General features: G+C 49.0%; 5 protein-coding genes across 5 annotated transcripts; 1 reads left to right on the forward strand and 4 right to left on the reverse strand.

The window, feature by feature from the left end:
- Positions 1–738: 738 nt before the first annotated feature.
- On the reverse strand, positions 739–3,125 carry F5B22DRAFT_627802 (peptidase family M28). The gene is made up of 5 exons (XM_047976354.1): positions 2,890–3,125; positions 2,175–2,835; positions 2,070–2,121; positions 1,645–2,021; positions 739–1,588 (listed from the first exon to the last, which is right to left on the reverse strand). The coding sequence occupies exons 1-5, from the start codon at positions 3,000–3,002 to the stop codon at positions 1,307–1,309; spliced, it is 1,485 nt and encodes a 494-aa protein (XP_047825690.1). The 5' UTR covers positions 3,003–3,125; the 3' UTR covers positions 739–1,306.
- Positions 3,126–3,431: 306 nt separating this feature from the next.
- Positions 3,432–5,950, reverse strand: F5B22DRAFT_627803 (acyl-CoA dehydrogenase/oxidase). The gene is made up of 5 exons (XM_047976355.1): positions 5,632–5,950; positions 5,519–5,578; positions 4,472–5,455; positions 3,828–4,409; positions 3,432–3,644 (listed from the first exon to the last, which is right to left on the reverse strand). Exons 1-4 carry the CDS (start codon positions 5,756–5,758, stop codon positions 3,880–3,882), a joined length of 1,701 nt encoding a protein of 566 aa, XP_047825691.1. The 5' UTR covers positions 5,759–5,950; the 3' UTR covers positions 3,432–3,644; positions 3,828–3,879.
- A 1,886-nt stretch (positions 5,951–7,836) lies between these two features.
- Positions 7,837–9,279, reverse strand: F5B22DRAFT_651711 (uncharacterized protein; the record flags this gene model as incomplete). Its single annotated transcript, XM_047979509.1, has 2 exons — positions 7,837–8,138; positions 8,808–9,279. 2 exons carry the CDS (start codon positions 9,277–9,279, stop codon positions 7,837–7,839), a joined length of 774 nt encoding a protein of 257 aa, XP_047825692.1.
- A 1,564-nt stretch (positions 9,280–10,843) lies between these two features.
- F5B22DRAFT_627808 (uncharacterized protein) lies at positions 10,844–12,476 on the reverse strand. The gene has a single exon (XM_047976356.1). It carries the CDS (start codon positions 12,126–12,128, stop codon positions 11,124–11,126), a length of 1,005 nt encoding a protein of 334 aa, XP_047825693.1. The 5' UTR covers positions 12,129–12,476; the 3' UTR covers positions 10,844–11,123.
- Positions 12,477–14,776: 2,300 nt separating this feature from the next.
- Positions 14,777–17,359, forward strand: F5B22DRAFT_639913 (Alpha/Beta hydrolase protein; the record flags this gene model as incomplete). The annotated part of the gene is made up of 2 exons (XM_047977782.1): positions 14,777–16,367; positions 16,416–17,359. The coding sequence occupies 2 exons, from the start codon at positions 14,777–14,779 to the stop codon at positions 17,357–17,359; spliced, it is 2,535 nt and encodes an 844-aa protein (XP_047825694.1).
- Positions 17,360–18,220: the final 861 nt, after the last annotated feature.

Consider the following 18,220-nt stretch of genomic DNA (forward strand, 5'->3'; position numbering starts at 1 on the left):
CACCGAAGCTTCACAGTGCCATGCCCGTTTGGATGCTAATGAGCAGTCTAAATACTGCAGGTCAATAGAAGTCAGTAGTTTAGGCATTTTCTCACGATCCTCCGCTGGGTTAAAAGCTATTATAGTCGCCACCTTCTGGCACCTTATATGGTATCTTGCGCAACTTTTATCTAGTCGTAACAATCCTTCAGAGACAGTTACAGTATCTTTGTCAAACTGATTGCTATTTTTGCTGCAGCAGGTGACACCCCGCTTGCTGAACCAATCTAGGGCTGAGATTTACTTGACAAAACCATTTAGGTCAGACGGTAGTGTGCAATGCGCATTCTCGTCTCCATTTCTGAGATGTGGCATCAACCCTACCATTTACTAGATGCGGCTTCTTACCACGATTGACCCAAAGAAGTAGCTCAACAACGCGCTATGCTTTAACAAATCACGTTAAACTACGACAAGTCTTGCTGCCATTCCCCGGGCAATTACTGGCTGCATTCTCATATTCAGTTGATCAATTGCTACTGTCAACTACTTATGTCCTTGGCCTATCCGATTCTATAGGTCTGCCTGTATATACTCTAGTCAAAGCACAATAGGGAATGGCCGTTGAGGTAGGGATTGCCTCAATTACATATTGACCCAACACATGAAATTGGCTGTATCTAGAGAAAGGGCCATCTCTCATGTGACAAGCCGAGATACATCTTTTTAAAGAGGACGGGGGAGCAAATCTTGAATCATAACATTGCTAATATTTTATTACTCAAGATTGATCGTCTTTTGTAAAAGTTCTCGCTCTCACCAACAGCCAAGTAGAGCTCTAGATTCAAAACTCCGGCTTTGGATAACCTAGTGTCATCGAGAAGACTAGGATAGGATAGGAATAATTGCCCACTAGGATCTGGTACCAAAAATAGCTAAGTCATCGGACTAATAGTCCCACAGCTTGACAACGCAGATCTCTCTTCCTAATAAGCGAGAAGTCAGGGATGGACAATGTTGTAAACTCACCTATTTATACTATTTGTGACCCACGTTTATCTAGAGAGATAGTTCAACTCGACCTTGCAATGATACCATCGTGGCTATCAAGCATCATTATTACGAGAAGATGCAACGTTGCTGAGTCGTATCCCGTACTGGAGCTCTCATCAGCTAATCTGTGAACAATACCCGATGCTACGGAAAATGTATGTTATCCCTGGAACACTGCAACTGGCATGCGTTGTGTATTCGATCGAATGATCAAGTTCACACATGAACACTAAACGCCTATAACTAGTTTCTCAGTGACCAACTTCTACAGTAACTACATTTCATGGCCACACCCCAGGTGGAGTTCTCCTAATGCACTCAGATCCTCGAAAGCAATTGTATCTACTCCATAAACACCCGTTCGCAACGTGTTGGCTACCGTTGCGTTGACTATTGTCTTAGGGATAATCCGCGGTCCATCCGTCGATAGGATCGCAATTGCATTGGCGGCAGCACGGGCATTGATAGTGATTGTTTCTTTGTCGGGGTTGTTGATGGTATCACATGCCTGGTGATAACACGGGTCTTGAGCGGGCGCTGTACCGGTGTTTATGAACTGTAACATTCAGATCAGTATATATATCTCTGGGCATCAACCGAGTGGTAACTTACGCCGAACGGCTTGTTCAGTATGCCCCAGAATGATGCGTAATCACTGCCGTTAGTTAGGATGGCAGGAGTAACTTCAAGGCCTTTGCTAGTGTAGTAATCGATATAGATCTGTTCGATAACTTCTGAGCCGGCTGGGCCAATGCTTCCATGTGAGCTTCCGTCTGTATCCCCAACGCCGAAGTAACCCTTTGAAACCATATCAAAATTGAGGTAAGCCAAGATTCGGTTGACTTCAGAGACTTCTAGATTTGAGCAGTAGTATTTTGAGCCAACGAGTCCATTTTCCTCTGCACCCCACCACGCAAAGCGAACTTTGGTCTTTGTGGCGTACTTCAGAACTGCTTTTGATAGTTCCAATAATAATGCGCTACCGGAACCTGTGATAGTCAGATGGCTTATACTTCAGGGTGAGTGCCGAGTCTTACCGTCGTCGTTAATCCCAGCTCCGGCTTGAACACTGTCTAAGTGGGCACCGAGCTAGCCAAGTCAGCACCCGCAACATCGGAAAGAGGTGGATGGAGTGCACATACGACAATAACATTATCTGGATCACCACCATCACTCTCGAGGAATAGGTTTTGGGTGACTCGGTCTTCTACGATTTGATCTTGCTGGAAATAGGCCACAATACTCTCGCCAGCTTGAAGACGGTCCTTCAAAGAAAGGCCATCAGCCTGGTTGATGAATCCGGCTGGGACGAAGTCGGCGCTGGGGGCACTTAGTGTACCAGCAGTCACGTTTGTCTCGACGTTGTTGTACACAATGACGGCCGCCGCACCAGAAGCAGCTGCTGGGCGAACACGACCTGCAAGCGTCCCGCCGGTCGGGCATTGGAACCTGTCAACAATAACAATCTTGCCGCTCACATCGAGGTCGGCGTAGCCATTTGCATTACAACCCAAGGTTCCTTCCGGGCCAAGCACCAACTCGGCAGTGATGCCCTCGGCGGAAGTGGATGGAGAATAGGTCAGTCCATAGACATAGAATGACTCATCATTCAGCTTGAGCTCGATAGATTGAACATAGTTGAAAAGGGCGGGGAAATCCTGTTTCCATGCCTTGGCGCCCTTGATCTTCGAGATTTTCTCCCAGACATAGTCGACAGATGCAGCGTAGCCAGGAAGCCCAAAGGCTCGATTGCCACCATTAGCAGCAGCAATCTTGTCGAGAGCGACCAGATGAGACCAGAGACTGCATCCCGTGTCAGTCAATCCATAAATCACAAACGCATGGGTGTGGGTTTACTTCTTCGTTTTTATTTCGGCTTGTAATTTCTTGGAGCTAATTTTTGGCTTCGGATGGGCTGCTTCAACTGCAATCAGCGGCAAGAGTGCCGAAAGGACCGTCAGAAACCTCATCGTCGTTCACTAACAATTCCCGCCGAGAAGATTAGCAGGCGACACGAGAAACATATCTCAAGAGAATAACCTAGCCAAAGCTACATTGCGGTACTCCTCGAAGCTATATACCCTTTTTTTTTTTGTCGAGGATCCACTCCGATGGCCGAGAGCTCGTCGAAATCACGTCGTTCGTGAAGACCTTACATGATAGGCCCATCACGATCGAGAGGGCTTGGCTTGCATCGAGGACCGAGGGGCTGTTGATGAGATTCAACCGAAAGGGGCAGGTCAAGTATGCCAAGTTGGGGTGCCAACCGGCCAAGGCCAAACAGTCGGGTGCGCCCTGACCGCTGTTACGTGATCGAGCTTGATTCTCTGATAAGAATGCGGGCCAACAAATGATTGGGTATGGAAAAATTCATTGCATTATTTCGTCAATCATTTGGCGCACATCGATGTTATGTGAACAGTTGTTGTCGCTCTGTTTCGTGGCTTAGCCGCCGAGCCGCCTCATATCACGAGCTGTTGATATTAATACTTCGAGTGCACTTCTCCGGAGGCAATCTACTGAAGCATAAGCCTACTAGCTCGCATGATAACATCGTTAAGTACGATACTATCGAGTCATCAACACCTCGTTAGGTGTTCGCGCTTTGATCTGTAAGACCGCAAATCCCTCTCAAATAGACGCCCAGCAGTATGAATGTTGAGAGCACCGAGAACTGTACCTGCTGTGCTTGTTCTTATATAGTATTGCAATGTTGCGCTCCGGGGCCAGCCATCTGCATTTGGTCTATTTCAAAAGTACAAGTCTAAAGACTCTATCTAACTATTTGATCTTAGTTCTTTAATTACAATACATGTTGACACCCTTTTGATTTTTCCCTCGCAGGCTTTATAATCGGTATAATGCCGGCGATGCTGATGAGACAGTTCTTGTAGGCTGGAAGATAGGAAGGCTCTCAAAGAACTCGTTCCATGACGTCTCGTGTACTATAGGGGCTACTGTCGCTCTCAATGGCCGCCTCTGAGTGAGGAATTCCTGGAGAAGTGGGAGTGCTTCCTTCACTGCCTTTACATCGTTTGCAAGAAATTCGTTTCGTTTAAAGCCCTCGGACTGGCAATACCAGCTCAAATCCGATTTGATGCAAGATGATTCGAAAAGTCGCAGAGCTGCTGGCTTCACTTTCCCACTAGCAACAGCTGCCTCATACGCCATCCTATGTCCCGCAGCCTTGACCATATCTCGACAACGTGGCAATAGGTGGGCATTAACTTCCTCACTACGGTAATTGGTGATCCCAAGAGACAGCAGCATCTCATGAGCCTCTTGCCATACGCCGGCCTCGTGTTTCGCAAGGAGACACGTTCTATCCTTGGGTTCAGGGAGTTTGTATCGTCCGAGGAGCACTTCAGATACCAGCCCTACTCAGGATGTTAGTTGACATGGTACCACAATAGAAGCATCGTGCATGGAGATGACTCACGGATACACAAGACAGTATAGTCACCCTCAGCGATGGCATTTCCCCTCAAAGCCATTGCCAATTCAATAATTTCATTATGAGCAAACAGCCCTTGCCAGCCACAACGCTCGGCAAGCTCGTTAATAGTGGTTTGAGTGTCCGTACCGACGGCAGTCTTGAAACAAACCACGATTGCGTGGCGAGCCTCAAAACTAAGCTCGTTGTTTAAGAAGTGGGATATAGCCTCGTCTGCAAATGCATCATATGCCCAGCTTTGAACAATAGCATCAAGAATTGGTCTATGTTGCGTCGAAAACTGAATGATAGGTATGCCTTCTCTCCCGCCGTCTGCCGCGACACGCCTCCTGGAGCTGTAGGTCCCAGCAATCAAGGCACTCAGTTGGAGAGAAGGGATATTACCCATGGAGAGCGATAGTGTTCCTACCGCTACTCTGTGAATCTGGCGGAAGAACTCGGCCCGTTGGTTATCGGCACGGTCCAGTGATCCCAGAAGCGATCCCGCGTTGAGGCACACATGATCAAAAGTAGTAATAGCGTGATCTAAGACTTTGGCGCCACATCGTCTCGGTAGTAGACGCGACGTAATACCCGGCAGCATATCCTTCTCGTCGCTCAGGTTTACGACGAAGGGCTTCACGCCGTGGTCTGCACCGTTCACCATCAACCGTGCAAACACAACACCAACCCGGCCTATACCACCTGCCGGACTCGTTGGTGGCATAGCTTTGGCAGCAGATTCTCTGGGCGTGTGTAAATCGAAAGAGCCGTCTGACTGCAGTGTTGCCGTTGTTTCCAGGTTACGTGCATCCAATCCACGCCCAATCTCAGTTAACAAGAATTCACCACATAGGTCGAACCTGATGAGCTTTTCCAGCAATGGTGCAAGATCTGGTCGGCAATGTGCATACGCCCCAATAGTCCCAATGCACAGATTCCAGTGGATACTCAGAGCAGTTCCCATGGCCGAGTCTCTGCAAAAGATGGCTACGTGCAATGTTTAAGTATAGTGATAGCTTTCCCAGTGTAGAGAAGTTAGGGATCACTTACGATGACGATAGAATTCCCAGAATTTGGGCCCTAGTTTGACCACATCTTCAACTGTTATCCCTGGTGAAAATTAGTACAAGTAAGCCATCAGTCAGTCATATGTTGCGACATACCACTTTTCTGGCAGACAGCCCTTGCTCTCTCGTAGGAAAGGCGTAGCTGCTCAGGCTGGGGAAAGTCAAAGTGGTCGACTCGAGTATCTAAAAGATCGTGACTAAGAAGCTCATCATATTGCGACATTGTGGGCAACAGCACGACAGCTAAGAGATGAGCTTAGAGAAGAACTGAAGATCAATTGAGAACTATTTGCGTCGGACACTCTGGGTAGGTTAACTTGGAAACAGAGAAATCTGCTCGTCAGAGGTCACTGTTATATAAACACGGCAGAGTATAAGCGAATATGTGAGATGAAGATCAGTGCATGCAGGCTCTTCGCCGCAAATGCCCGCTCCGCGCATACAGCTATCGCCACTATGTACAATAAGGACACCAAGAGGCCTCAGACGGTGTTGCATAGCGGAGTGACTCTATCACAAACCTCTCATCGGCTTCTTCACCTTAACATGGCCCGGCAATGGCTAAACTCTCAGGCACAACAAGAGCTGAAGTAATTGGTGTCATGCAGCATTTTGATAGACCATCACATCTCTCAACCCAATTAGGCCGGCAGAGAGTGTGGACTAAGCCACAGTTAGACCAACCGGATACAAAAGCGGCAACAGCTGAATACCACGTCAGAATAGTGTCCCCGCTGCATATCCAGCTCGACGGGGGATGAATGCATTATACCCCACATGAGAAGCATTAGGTCTGGGCGATGCTACAGTGGCATCCCATGAGAAGATTATATTTACTTACACAGTAGTTCATGCAGGGTTGATTGGGACATGTCGTAGGTACTTACCATTGAATAAAGAGAGAGTCGTCATAGGCCACTACATCTAATATCACAAGCGCCCCATGCATACAAAACGTATGGCGTTACCTACTCTCGGTAGTTGGGAGGAAGACCGTATTATATAAAGTGATATACCTACATGTATGTGTCCAGGGGGTTTATCATCACCTACCCATCTTGCTAGTGTAGCAAAATCAAGAGATGCAGATTCTTAGTTCCTGTATCATTTGAGTCTCGGCCGTGATGCCTCCTGCGTTAGTTATCGCATCTAGCAATGTCTGGTGCCTAGAGGAGAGGCTATTGCCCGACTAAGAGATCTGAGGACCAGCATATCCACCCCTCCGGAAGCCGGCAAGACTTAGCTGCATAAGATCCGAAAAAAAAAAAAAATAAGATCTTTAATCGGTTATACCGGGCTCTAGCCAGCATTGGAAAGGTTTACGGATATAATTGACATCTGTCTTGAGACTAGCATGGCAACTCAAGGATATTCTTCACAACCCCTCTTAGCACCGATGTAACATCCTGTGAGGATGTGCATCTTGAAACTTTTATCTCATTGGTTATACCCTCAGCCTTCTATCGAGCTAGTTTTCGTGGCCTTTTTTCTTCTACGATTATCATTACAAATGGAAATGGCTGAGATAATGCGCACTTTGCCTGGTACCACCTGAGAACAAAACAGCTCCTATAGCTTACACTGCCTCACGGCTAGTGAAGTGTTTAAACAGCTCGGTCATGCCGATGGCCATCATATACACGCAGTTACTAGTAGCTTGGGGCAGACGAGCCAAGGAGCGACTAACTTCTAAGAATCACATCTCCGGCACACAGAAATGGCATTCGCACACGCATGAGTCTTCACTTACAACTAATTCTTCATTCAAGATTGAGTTCAAAAAGGGCCAGGTTCAGAGATACACTCAAAGGTACTCGTACTAAAAGGGTGGATTGCAGTTATCAAGGTCCATGTGTTCCTCACCCATATCAAATGTGGGAGTCATAATATTGAGTTCTATGTGTCGCCTTTAACCGCTACATGTGTATGTAAGAAAGTATGACGATTCCAAGCTTAAAAGCTACAAGAATCATAGACCGTGAAAAATGAGACCGTTTCAATCCCCTGAATCTAAGCCCAAGTCGCAGTAAAGAAGAAAACCAAGAGAGTGACAATTTATAGAAAGGACGACCAACTCTTACGTCTCAACCCTGCTGTCTCAGACTTGATGGGTTGGATATTTGTTTCGTCGAGTCGGATTGACCACATGATTCAACAGACCCGATCATGTATTTAATGAAAGTACACCATCTGAGGTAGTCATAATGGACTTCTTCCCTTTGTTGATTCATAACATTGGTGGTGTATAAAGGAATACTTCAAGGAGTGGACGAGGAAGGGGGTTGAGTGGCATAAGTAATCTTATTGCCAATCGCTCCCTGTAGGAGGTTGTATCGTCGAGCCAGTAATGTTCCATTCGGAGGCGGCACAGCGATGGCCAGCATTCCCGTGAGGAGCATTGGTTGCGTTTTCCTCTTCAGGTTTGGAGTGAGCTGCTCCGGGAGCTGCTGGGGAGCTATAATTATTCCGCAGGGTCATTATGTGCCCTTGCTGCCTGGGAACCAGTGCGTATCCGGTATCTTTCTCTGTGGGGGAGACAATCTCTTCTACACGGGGACTGGAACCGTACCTAGAGCTCCGTTGACTTCGGTCGAGTACCAACTCTAGAGCAGTAAATTCAGTATTATAACAATGGAATGGAAGTGTTGAAATACTAGGGCATGAGTGGTATACGGTATGGTATGTTGCCTTAAGGAACAGTCTAGGTACAGTAGTGTAGGAGGGTACCTCCGTTTATATAGACAGATGTAATATGTGGGTCGTTGTTGTTGTTGTTGTTTTATTTTTAACACCCGCGCTGACCTCCCTGGGGGGGTAGGTATTTAGCCCATAATCTTCACTCAATACTAGCGGCAATATAGCCACAATTGGCCATATGCCAACAAGTAGATACCAGAATCATTCGTGGTCACTACGGTCTGATCCGCCAAGCGTATTTCAATCCTATCCAGTAGCCCTTAAACGTTTGCTAAGGGGGTTAACCTCCTCCATTTGGTAAAACCCCTTAGGGAAAACCCGTAGGTAACTTAAACGGGTGCCGCCTTCGCCTCCCGCCTCCAGCCTCCAGCCGTAAAGTTTGTGTATTGTATAGTTATACCTAGCTAAAAGGTTAATTGTCTCTGAATACGTATGTACGTATTGCGGGCCTGTTGTCGACTGGTCGTTGTACCCAGCCACCGGCTTTTTCATGTCCGAGACATAATTCCAACAGGAAGGTATGAAGATTGCTAGGTATAGTCTGTTAAAGATGGATGCCGAAGTTAAGCACTTACCTCTAGACCCATGCACGCGTTTAGTCTCCTGCTCATTCATCTTTTCTAGAATCTTATCCAATGTTTGCCTTTGAGTTGCAGAAAGGTGCAAAACAAGGCTGCTCTTGGCGCGTTCGAGGTTATCTAGGCCTTCGATAATCTTGTTCTCGGTCTTGATGAGACCTCGAACAGTCCACAGGCGGAGAAATATTGGTGTTCTGGGCCGATCACGGACCTTGGACAAGAGTTCGTGTAATTCGTGAAGATGTCCGTGAACAATTCGCAGTGGCCCTTGGAGACTGTCTGGGGACGATGGCTGGGACGATTTGATAAGGTCCAGTATAGTCTGCAGAGATTTTAATTCAGCAGTTCTCTGAAAGGCGTGCGTCAACCCCTCTCTTGCCTCGACGAGGATGTCGTGAATGGCCTGGATGATTAATACAGCAGCTGTTGCGAGCTGGAAAATACTAGCTGCAGCACCGACACCTTCCATGGTTCTAATAAGACCCTTTTATCTTACAATACCGGGTCTCGGGGGGAGAGGAAGAGAGGGGTATCTGAGATATGGTTTCGAAGGCGTCCTGCCCCCTGCCCAGTCCGCCTAACGACAAGGTGGATTTAATCTACAGCCTGCAGCCAGCCGCATGTAATATGTAGTAATCATACGCCCCGTGAAGGTGTTGAGATCCCCCGATTGGCTCTTCAACTGGCCTCTTGGGGGCCAAGAAGCTTCTTTCCATGCTGATCGCTGCTCTGCAGTGCAGCTTGCCGCTGTATGTGTTTAAAACGAGTCGCCGGGAAGATTGGTGAGGTAATTGGTGGGCTCATTCAGTGTTGTTTCATTAGAATGGCATGAGAGCAAGACAAGAGCCCATTATTGGGGAGTTCCCTCGTCACGAGAACGAAAAGGCATGTCAATTGTGCAGCCCGCTAAATGCAAGAGCCTGTAAGCTGATTCCAGTTACCAGTTGTTACAATTCGCGCATGGGGACAGCACTTATGATGCTATCTCGGTGGCTCATGTTGAAATTGAAGAATGTTTTGTTTTGGATGAAAGAAGGACTTGCGGCATCTCAGTACATTCTTAGTTGTTGGACGTCACAGAAATGTAAAAGTAAAGAGGGCAAATCATAGTGTAGCGTCTCAGTCCATTAAAACCAAGTGGTAATATTGTACTTGACATTGTCAAGATGGCGTACGCGAGGCGGAATGCTCATTCAGTGTAGCCGCAGCCATACCGAAAAGCCCAACGGCATCGACATCTCCCCCGCCCCATCAATGGCGGTCTCTGCCTGTTGGCTTATCCCGGTTTCAAGCCACTATCGTTTCAGATCTTCCGTGTCCTACTTCATGTCCTACTTTCTCGTATATACCGGCATTACTTCACTTTCGTTCACACCTTGTTCCCACGTATACATGGTATAGTTGTTGTTTCCATGCATTAAATCATACTCCCTTGTATTGTATTCTCACTGCACCAGCTACACACCATGGTCCAGCCTGTACCCGCAGGGGTCCACCACGAGATATCAGGCAGCCAAATCCAGAGCAAACGCCTTGGGGAAAACCATGATCACGGCAACCGTATTACGAATAACCCCGTCATTTCATCAAGTTTCTTCTCTATCACATGTTTCCCCCTATTGCAGAGACCTGAATCTGTATCGGATACCTCGTTAACTGAGAGGCTTGAGTCAGCTAAGAAGCGACCCGTCAAGACTATCCTCATCATCTCTGTTATCTTAGTTTTAGCGGTGGTAATCACGTTGCCAGTACTGAAAGCTTATGATAAATTGCCTCCCAAAGCGGGAACCCATTCGTGAGTAATCCTAGGCAAGTTTTAGTCTGTTTTATCTTATATATAACCTGTATCTACTGCGCCATTCGCGCTCGCAGAGACTAAAAAAACTTATCCGCGGTCTCAGCATCATCCTAGATAGCTACGCCGCACATAGCTCCAAGAGGGCAGACTTAGTACTCTTTTCCCGGTGTCTAGCTTGTATAACACTAGTTGTATGTCACATCGCGCAATATGTCCTGGTGAATCTTAGATAATTGGGAAACTACGTGGCACATAGGTTCTCTCTTCATTGCATTGAATGCGAGCTAGCGTGCGATTAAGAAACAGGACATAAACTTAATAATAACGAAAAGGAGAAGTCAAGTATTGATAACCATGATCTCATGTATGTAACCAAGCCTAAACGCCACCAATCATAGAGCAAGTGAGTATTATTCTGGGGTATCCTGGGGTATCCGAAATGGTATTAGAACAAAACGCCTCGACTAACTCCCACCTAGCACCAGGCAAAGCTATATCAGGCATACCCATAGACATCACTCTCCATTCGACCTCTTCTTCCTCCCTTTCCTGCTTTTCATCAGATTATCGATGCCATCCTGGACAAAGCCATTGGTATCATCGACGGCTTTTCGTCCGCGGTCTTTGAGATGGTGCTTCTCGGCCTCGTCGCGGATATCCTCGAGCACGTCCTTTCCCACGCTCGTGCCGTGGATCCAGTCCAGCAAGCCCCAGGCGCTGTAGTTTCCTCGTCCATTACCTGCGTAATGCGTCGCCGTCCGCCGCGTGATACCACCCATGACGATCCCCGGGACGACGCTGTATCCGGACATGGACAGCGTCTCCTCGATGGTTGTGAGGAGCGTGAAGAGGAAGTACGTGAGTAAGTGTGGGCGGATGACAAGGGACGGGAGATAGATGGGTAGTAAGCGGCTGAACATGAGTGGTATGGGGTGGTCTGCGTAGAGCATGAGAGCGTAGGGCGCCGCGGCTTTGCGCGAGTGCGCGTACCGAGCGTGGAGATTGGCTATTGGACCCCCGGAATGCAGCATGTAGCGATGGAAGTAGTAGGTGAGGGTTTCGCGCGCCATGTACAGTGTGCTGATGTGCTTGACGATCTGCCAGGGCAAAGGGAGGGTACTGCTCGTCTTGAAGAGCGGGCGATGGAGAAGCGTCGTCGCGGCCATGGAAATACCGCCTTCAAGAGCGGTGAAGAGCGCGAGGTTGAATATAGCGAGAGCTGCTTGTCTGGCGAGTGACGATGCGTTGCGATGTGGTAGTGACCCCGCGCCGTATAGCTTGATTGATTCGGCGAGGCTTGGGACCAGCGAGTCAAAGAATAGGAAGAAGAGTGATGGTACAAGCCAGAAGACTATGCGCAAGGCGAGAGTGCCGATCAGCTCGATCTTGAGCGGCGAGTGCGAGAAGACGAGAGTCGTCCATGTCATGTAGAAGAAGAGCAGGTTCAGTGATGTTGACCAGGATGTCAGCATCGGCGCGGCGAAGTAGCTGACGATGGGAAGCGAGAGGATGACGTCCATTTTGGCAGCTGTGTAGGCAATAATGGAAGCATGAACTTTGCGTCTTCGGCGTAAGTCAGTATATTTGAATCAACTGCGTTTGTGTGTGCGTGTGAATGTTGGTGAGACGAGCGATGAAATTTCGGCGGGGCTCGTTTGCAGATGAACACGACCAAGAAGATAAGTCCAGCGTTACGCAACTACACAAAACCAGGACAATTCTTGATTTTTGCCGAATTGCTGCTTATCTACCCGCCTCGAACGCAGGTGAGCTCAAGCTGTTCTGGTTGGTCGATGACCATGGTTGTGATGATGATGATGATGATGATGATATCGGTGGTGGATTATAGTCAGGAATAGCTATGACGTAGTTGGTCTTGGCAGCCCGGGACCCCTACCCTGGATCTGTCTCCATCCCGGCTCCGGGTTTGCTTGTTTGAGCCCTAGGAACGGGAATCCGACCGACCGACCGAGGCGGGGCTACAGGCAGAGAAGATGCCTACTGTACTACGTATGCCATGATCCAATACAATCAACAGTGAATCCATCAATCAATCAATGAACAAATGGGCGAGGATTTGATATGGTAGAGTGGACGAATGACCATCGAGTCAAGCTGAGGGTAAAGAGAGCTGAGACGTGGGACGGTCTTCATTACACATTCGGTTCGACGTAAAGACAGTACCTACTGATGCGCTTCTAGGTTAGCTACATAAAATCACAAGGTTTACATATACTGTACATATATCACAATGCATCAACGTGGCACTTACTGTAATCTGCTGTAAGTAAGTATGTGTAGGCAGATAGGTATGCCTGTCACGTCGCGTCGGAATTACCAGGCACTGTAGCTCGTGCAGACTCGTGCCAGAGTCGTGTCATGGTCTGTCATGGAGCCCACCAAACCCAGCGGACTCCAGCGGACTGGCCCCCGAACAGACCCGAACACCGTCCGAGCGAGCCCGCCTTGCCTAAAAGAACATGAAGCCATTTCCAGAAAAGTTTGCAGTCCACTTAAGCTGCCAGATTGAGAACTGCCCAAGCAGACCCAAGCCTGGCATCCAAGCCTGGCATCCAATCCCGCTGCAGGGGCTCGCGGGTATTGGTGGAGGCCCCTTCCAATATACAGTGGGACTCTCGCAGACTCCAGTGGACTCTGATGGGCTCTGGTGGCCTAACCAGGGGCTGCCAGGGCACTATGCACTCTATCTGCACCCTATCTGCACCTCTGATGCACTACCGCTGTAGCGTCTATGCAGTGGAAATAAGAGAGACATGTACTCTGCAGGTTCTCTGTCACGAGCTGATAGGACACTTGAAAGACTCTACCTACAAAAGAGGGACCATCACATCACATCTTGTAAACATAAGTGAATTTTCATCTGTCGAAACCTGGATAGCATAAGAATGTAAACCCAGGTCAGGAAGGGCCCCTCAAACAAAGCCAGACATGCTTGAGACCTGGCTCACCACCGTTGATCCTTGACTCAAGTACCTAGAAGTATCGTTCGAATGCTATCTACAGGCATCAGGGGCTATCTTCTAGGGGAAGCGGGGGAAAGATACTTCCAAGGTTGCTTATCAGTAGTGGAGGTACATCCAAGGTACTTGGCAACGTTGATCCAGCTGATCCCGCCCGCTTTTCTACCCCTGTTTCTCATCTCTCTTGTCTCCCTCTAGCAACCCCTAACTTTTTGGGGGGGACTTGCGACGAGACAGGATGGACGAAGAATGCTCGGAAATCCGTAACGACAGCGACGAGACATTCAATTGACGACATTTTTTGCTTTTGAAAAAAAAAAACCACGTCGTCATGTGGTTATAACTGTCTTGTCCGTCGTTTCTACTCTTTCCCGGAAGTCCGCGGTTCTGAAGTTTAGCGTTGGCTATTGCGTCGCATTCGCAATCCTCACGACCCTCCCCTGCTCACGACCACGACCACGACAACGACTATGACCTCGCCCATCACATCCACATCACCTTTCGACTTGTGATAGAGATACGACCTCACCATACTACCATTCCTTGCTTACTCGCATCAATTGTAATAATACCCGTTCCATCCAGGCCCTCAAACACGCGCCCGTCTGCCGCTATTGCCTCCAACACCCCGGCACCACTCCACAGAAGCGATTGGCATTGCATACTTCGTAGTCCACCACCCACCTTATTCATCCATCATCGCATCTATATCGCATCGTCTGCGTCTTTATCCCACCTGGCTAGGTCCGTCGGACGGGTAGCTACTTCATCTATCCCCATCGCATGTCTGCTGCACGCTCCCTTCCTTAGTATCATTAACGGCTTGCATCATTCCTTCCTGGGCCACCAGCTTGCGTTGTCCCAAGGCCAATTTCAATATTTTTATGTAATTTATTCCTACATGCAAAAAGCAAGCAAGCGCGCGTTCGAGACTCGACCAGGAACAAGACGCACCGAGTCCCGCCCGCCCGGCTGCCAGCAGTGTCCCGCCCTCGAGTCGTCTTCGGTAGCATTCCGCAATCATGGAATACTACACCACAGATAGGGGCGCCTCTAGAGGCATCCTCAGCTCCAATTCGGCGTCTAATGCTGGCCTCGGATCTTCATCGCTACCTACTTCGTCAGGTACTCCCGCAGTCGTCCATCCACCCCGTACATCATCACGTCGGAGGCCGATCGATCCTTCCATGCACCTCCAGCTGCGCCGTGACAATAGTGACACCAAGGACCGGCGATCCATCCCACCTGCGTCTCCCGAGGTCATTTCCTCTTTAATCACGAGCCTGTCCGCCATTGCACAGCCCGCATCCAAGCATTTCGACGACCCCAGCCTGTCCATCCCAAGTCCAATCTCGCCCATGGACGGCAGCTTCGGCGTCGAGTACGGTGCCTACATACACGCTCTTGATCGGTTGCAGGAGGAAGACGACCTCGCCGACCTCGCTGCGAGCCCGCCAGTCATTCGCACCTCGAAACCTCCCTCGGGCTTCTCTCCCATCACAGCTCCCAAGTCGCCTCGTCGTGAATCTTCCTCCCTCGGTCTCAAGTCCCTGCTTCGCTCGCGACCTTCGTCCAAGGGATCTGCATCATCGTCACACGACGATACACATAGCATCGGCAATCTGTCCGTTGAACGGGGGTTGCCCGCGCCGCCCGATTTGCGCAAGCCGTCATCGCAGGAGAGCTGGACCACGAAGCTGAGCAGAGGCCATAAGGGTCTTATGTACATGAGCTCGAGAGAACGTCTCCGTGCTAGTGACAGTGAGAAGAAGCGCGCCGGTGCTGGGGGATTGACTTCCAAATCTAGTAACCTCAGTAACTATTCGCCCATGAATGACCAAATCCTCGCCGAAACAACCATCAACGAAGAGCCCACAATACCAGATCTCGACGATAACTCACCTAATAATGGACCTCCACCTGATGCCGTGCATCATCTGCGACCCATCCCTTTACGCGAATCCTCTTTGCGATCGGGACGAAGTACAAGACGATCCTCACGCAAATCGTCTAGGCAACGAAGCGAGGGAGCTACAGCAAAGTTCATCCCTGAAGACCAGATTTCCTCCGAGCCAAAGGCTCAGCAAATACATCGACAACCCTCGGATGCCGAGACGGAGCGACGACACGAAGACATATTAATGAAAGGCATTACGGACCCACCGCGAGACCATTCAACCACGACCCAGGGTTCTCGCGATCCTAATTTTACATATGAGAAGGCGGCTACGGGACAGCAATTGGAGGCACCTGGAATCGACGACGGCGCACCGTCTCCAGCTATCTATCAGAACAGGCGTCATAGTTCTCAAAGCGCCGATCGTAGGAAGTCCGGTCGTGGCACACCAGACCCTACCGCCGACATGATCAAACCCAAGCGAAGCAGCTCTAGACTACAGCGTCTCTCGGTTGGACCTAAGAGTCCCGGGTCTCCTGATAATGCGAAGGATGCGATCATGTCTGATCCCGTTGTCGGCTACGAGCGGCCTGGGAGTGCCGATTCAATCGATGATGCGGTTGAATCCTACCTTTGCTCGACGCGACTGTCTCAGAAAATCCGACATCCTCAGACTGGCCGCATCATTTCCTTCTCCGAGGTAGGAGATCCTAATGGCTCAGCCGTGTTTTGCTGTGTCGGCATGGGCTTGACACGCTATATTACCGCATTCTATGACGAACTTGGCGTAGCTCTGAAATTACGCTTAATCACCCCTGATCGACCTGGAGTCGGAGATAGCGAAGCATACGATGGAACAACGACGCCTCTGAGCTGGCCGGGTACGTGTCCAGGTTTTTTATGATTCTAGCTTTGCTAACAATAACTAGATGATGTGTACGCCATTTGCCAGGCGCTCAAAGTCACAAAATTCTCCATTCTAGCCCACTCAGCCGGCGCCATCTACGCCCTTGCCACTGCGCTGCGAATGCCACAGCATATTCGTGGACGGATTCACTTGCTGGCACCTTGGATTCCACCGTCGCAGATGAATGTGTTTGGGACAACACAGGCACCCCCAACTAACGCCATACCTACGTCACAGAAAATATTACGGGCTCTACCTACCCCTTTTCTCAAAGCTGCAAACAGCTCGTTCATGTCGGCCACAAGCAGCTCAATCACAAGTTCACTCCCCAAAAATAGCCCTCGCCGAGGCAAGCGTAAATCGTCGGCCAATCATGGCCGCGACACGGGAGCATCTAATAAACAAGATGTTGTGTCTGGGGTAGACAAAGAAAACATCCTCGATTCTGACATCACAGCTTCTCTTGGGGACGCCGGGCCATTCGACCGACCTCGTGCAACCAGCAATGACCAGAATCCACAGGATGCAATATTTGCAGCCGCCGCGGATGCATTGGCCGACAAAGAGCGGCAGACCATCTATGACAAGCGACTAACACATGCTATTTGGGATCTGGCTACTACCGGAGCTAATCCCGCCGTCGACTTGCTCGTCTGTCTCGAGCGCCGACACACCATCGGATTCCGCTACGTCGACATCACGCGGCCCGTCGTTATACATCACGGCAGCAGGGATACGCGCGTCCCCGTGGACAATGTCCGATGGCTAGGCAAAGCGATGCGGAGGTGTGAGGTCCGCGTGCTCGAAGGCGAATCCCATGGATTGATGGCGAGTGCCAATGTTATGGGCTCCGTGCTCTCGGAGATTAGCAAAGAGTGGGATGATTGGACGAAACTTACGAATCCTAAGCGCACCACCACCACCGAGGACAGAGGACGAAGTGCACGGACCACTGCTGTGCGGTGAGACAGTGCCTGCCTGTATAATCATGAGAACTCCTCGCAGAACAAGCCTACATCACACGTGTTGGCTTCTTATCTTGTCCAACCAGGCGGTCTTGGTTTCTTACACGATGACACGATGATGGGTTGGGTAGGAAGGTATTACTAAATTATGCATATATGTACCATTTTTTTTTTATTAGATGATAGAGTTAGTTAATGTTTCCCTCTAGGTCAGCCATCATAGCATATCATATAGCGCGGCCTTGATGTAGGTTAATTCATAATGTATAAACATGGATAAACTCACTGTTTTGCGGATGGGTTATAAGAGTTTTTTTCTCCTTGTCTCTTCCCTGCGATTCGATGATGTTGAAGTTCATAGTACTGACTATGGTCTGTACGTGAATACACAGACTCTAAAGGCAGGGGCGAGGTACGTGATCTAGCACCATTGCTGCTACCACCGTACATCCGTTATTTGGTTGACCTGACCTGAACTTTCTGTTCGTTCCCCGGCCGGCTCGGCTCGGCCCGAGAATAACTCAACCTAAGGGGTTAAACGTCGTTAGCCAAGGGGAAACAAAAATCGCGTGGCTTACACTAACCTTTCAGCTGGCAGTAAGCAATGCATTGAAGTGACTTGAAAAGATATCCGATTCGTGAAGTTTTGTGTGTGGCTTGAGCGGGAAGCAAGGAAGGAGGAAAGGAGTTGATTCAACCCTTTTTTTTTGGTTCCGAATTCGCGGGGTTGAATGGGAAGTGAAGGAAGAGATTTTAAAGGAATAGAAAGGATATAAAAGGGAGGTTTTGCTCGCGATGGATAGTCATATTTTGTTTCAACTCGTGGGCTCGATGGTATTATTCAATACTAAGTAAGTAATAC

The sequence above is a fragment of the Xylaria bambusicola genome, assembly GCF_022495145.1.
Source record: "Xylaria bambusicola strain CBS 139988 unplaced genomic scaffold F5B22scaffold_73, whole genome shotgun sequence".
In the NCBI taxonomy this organism is placed as follows: Eukaryota; Fungi; Ascomycota; class Sordariomycetes; order Xylariales; family Xylariaceae; genus Xylaria; species Xylaria bambusicola.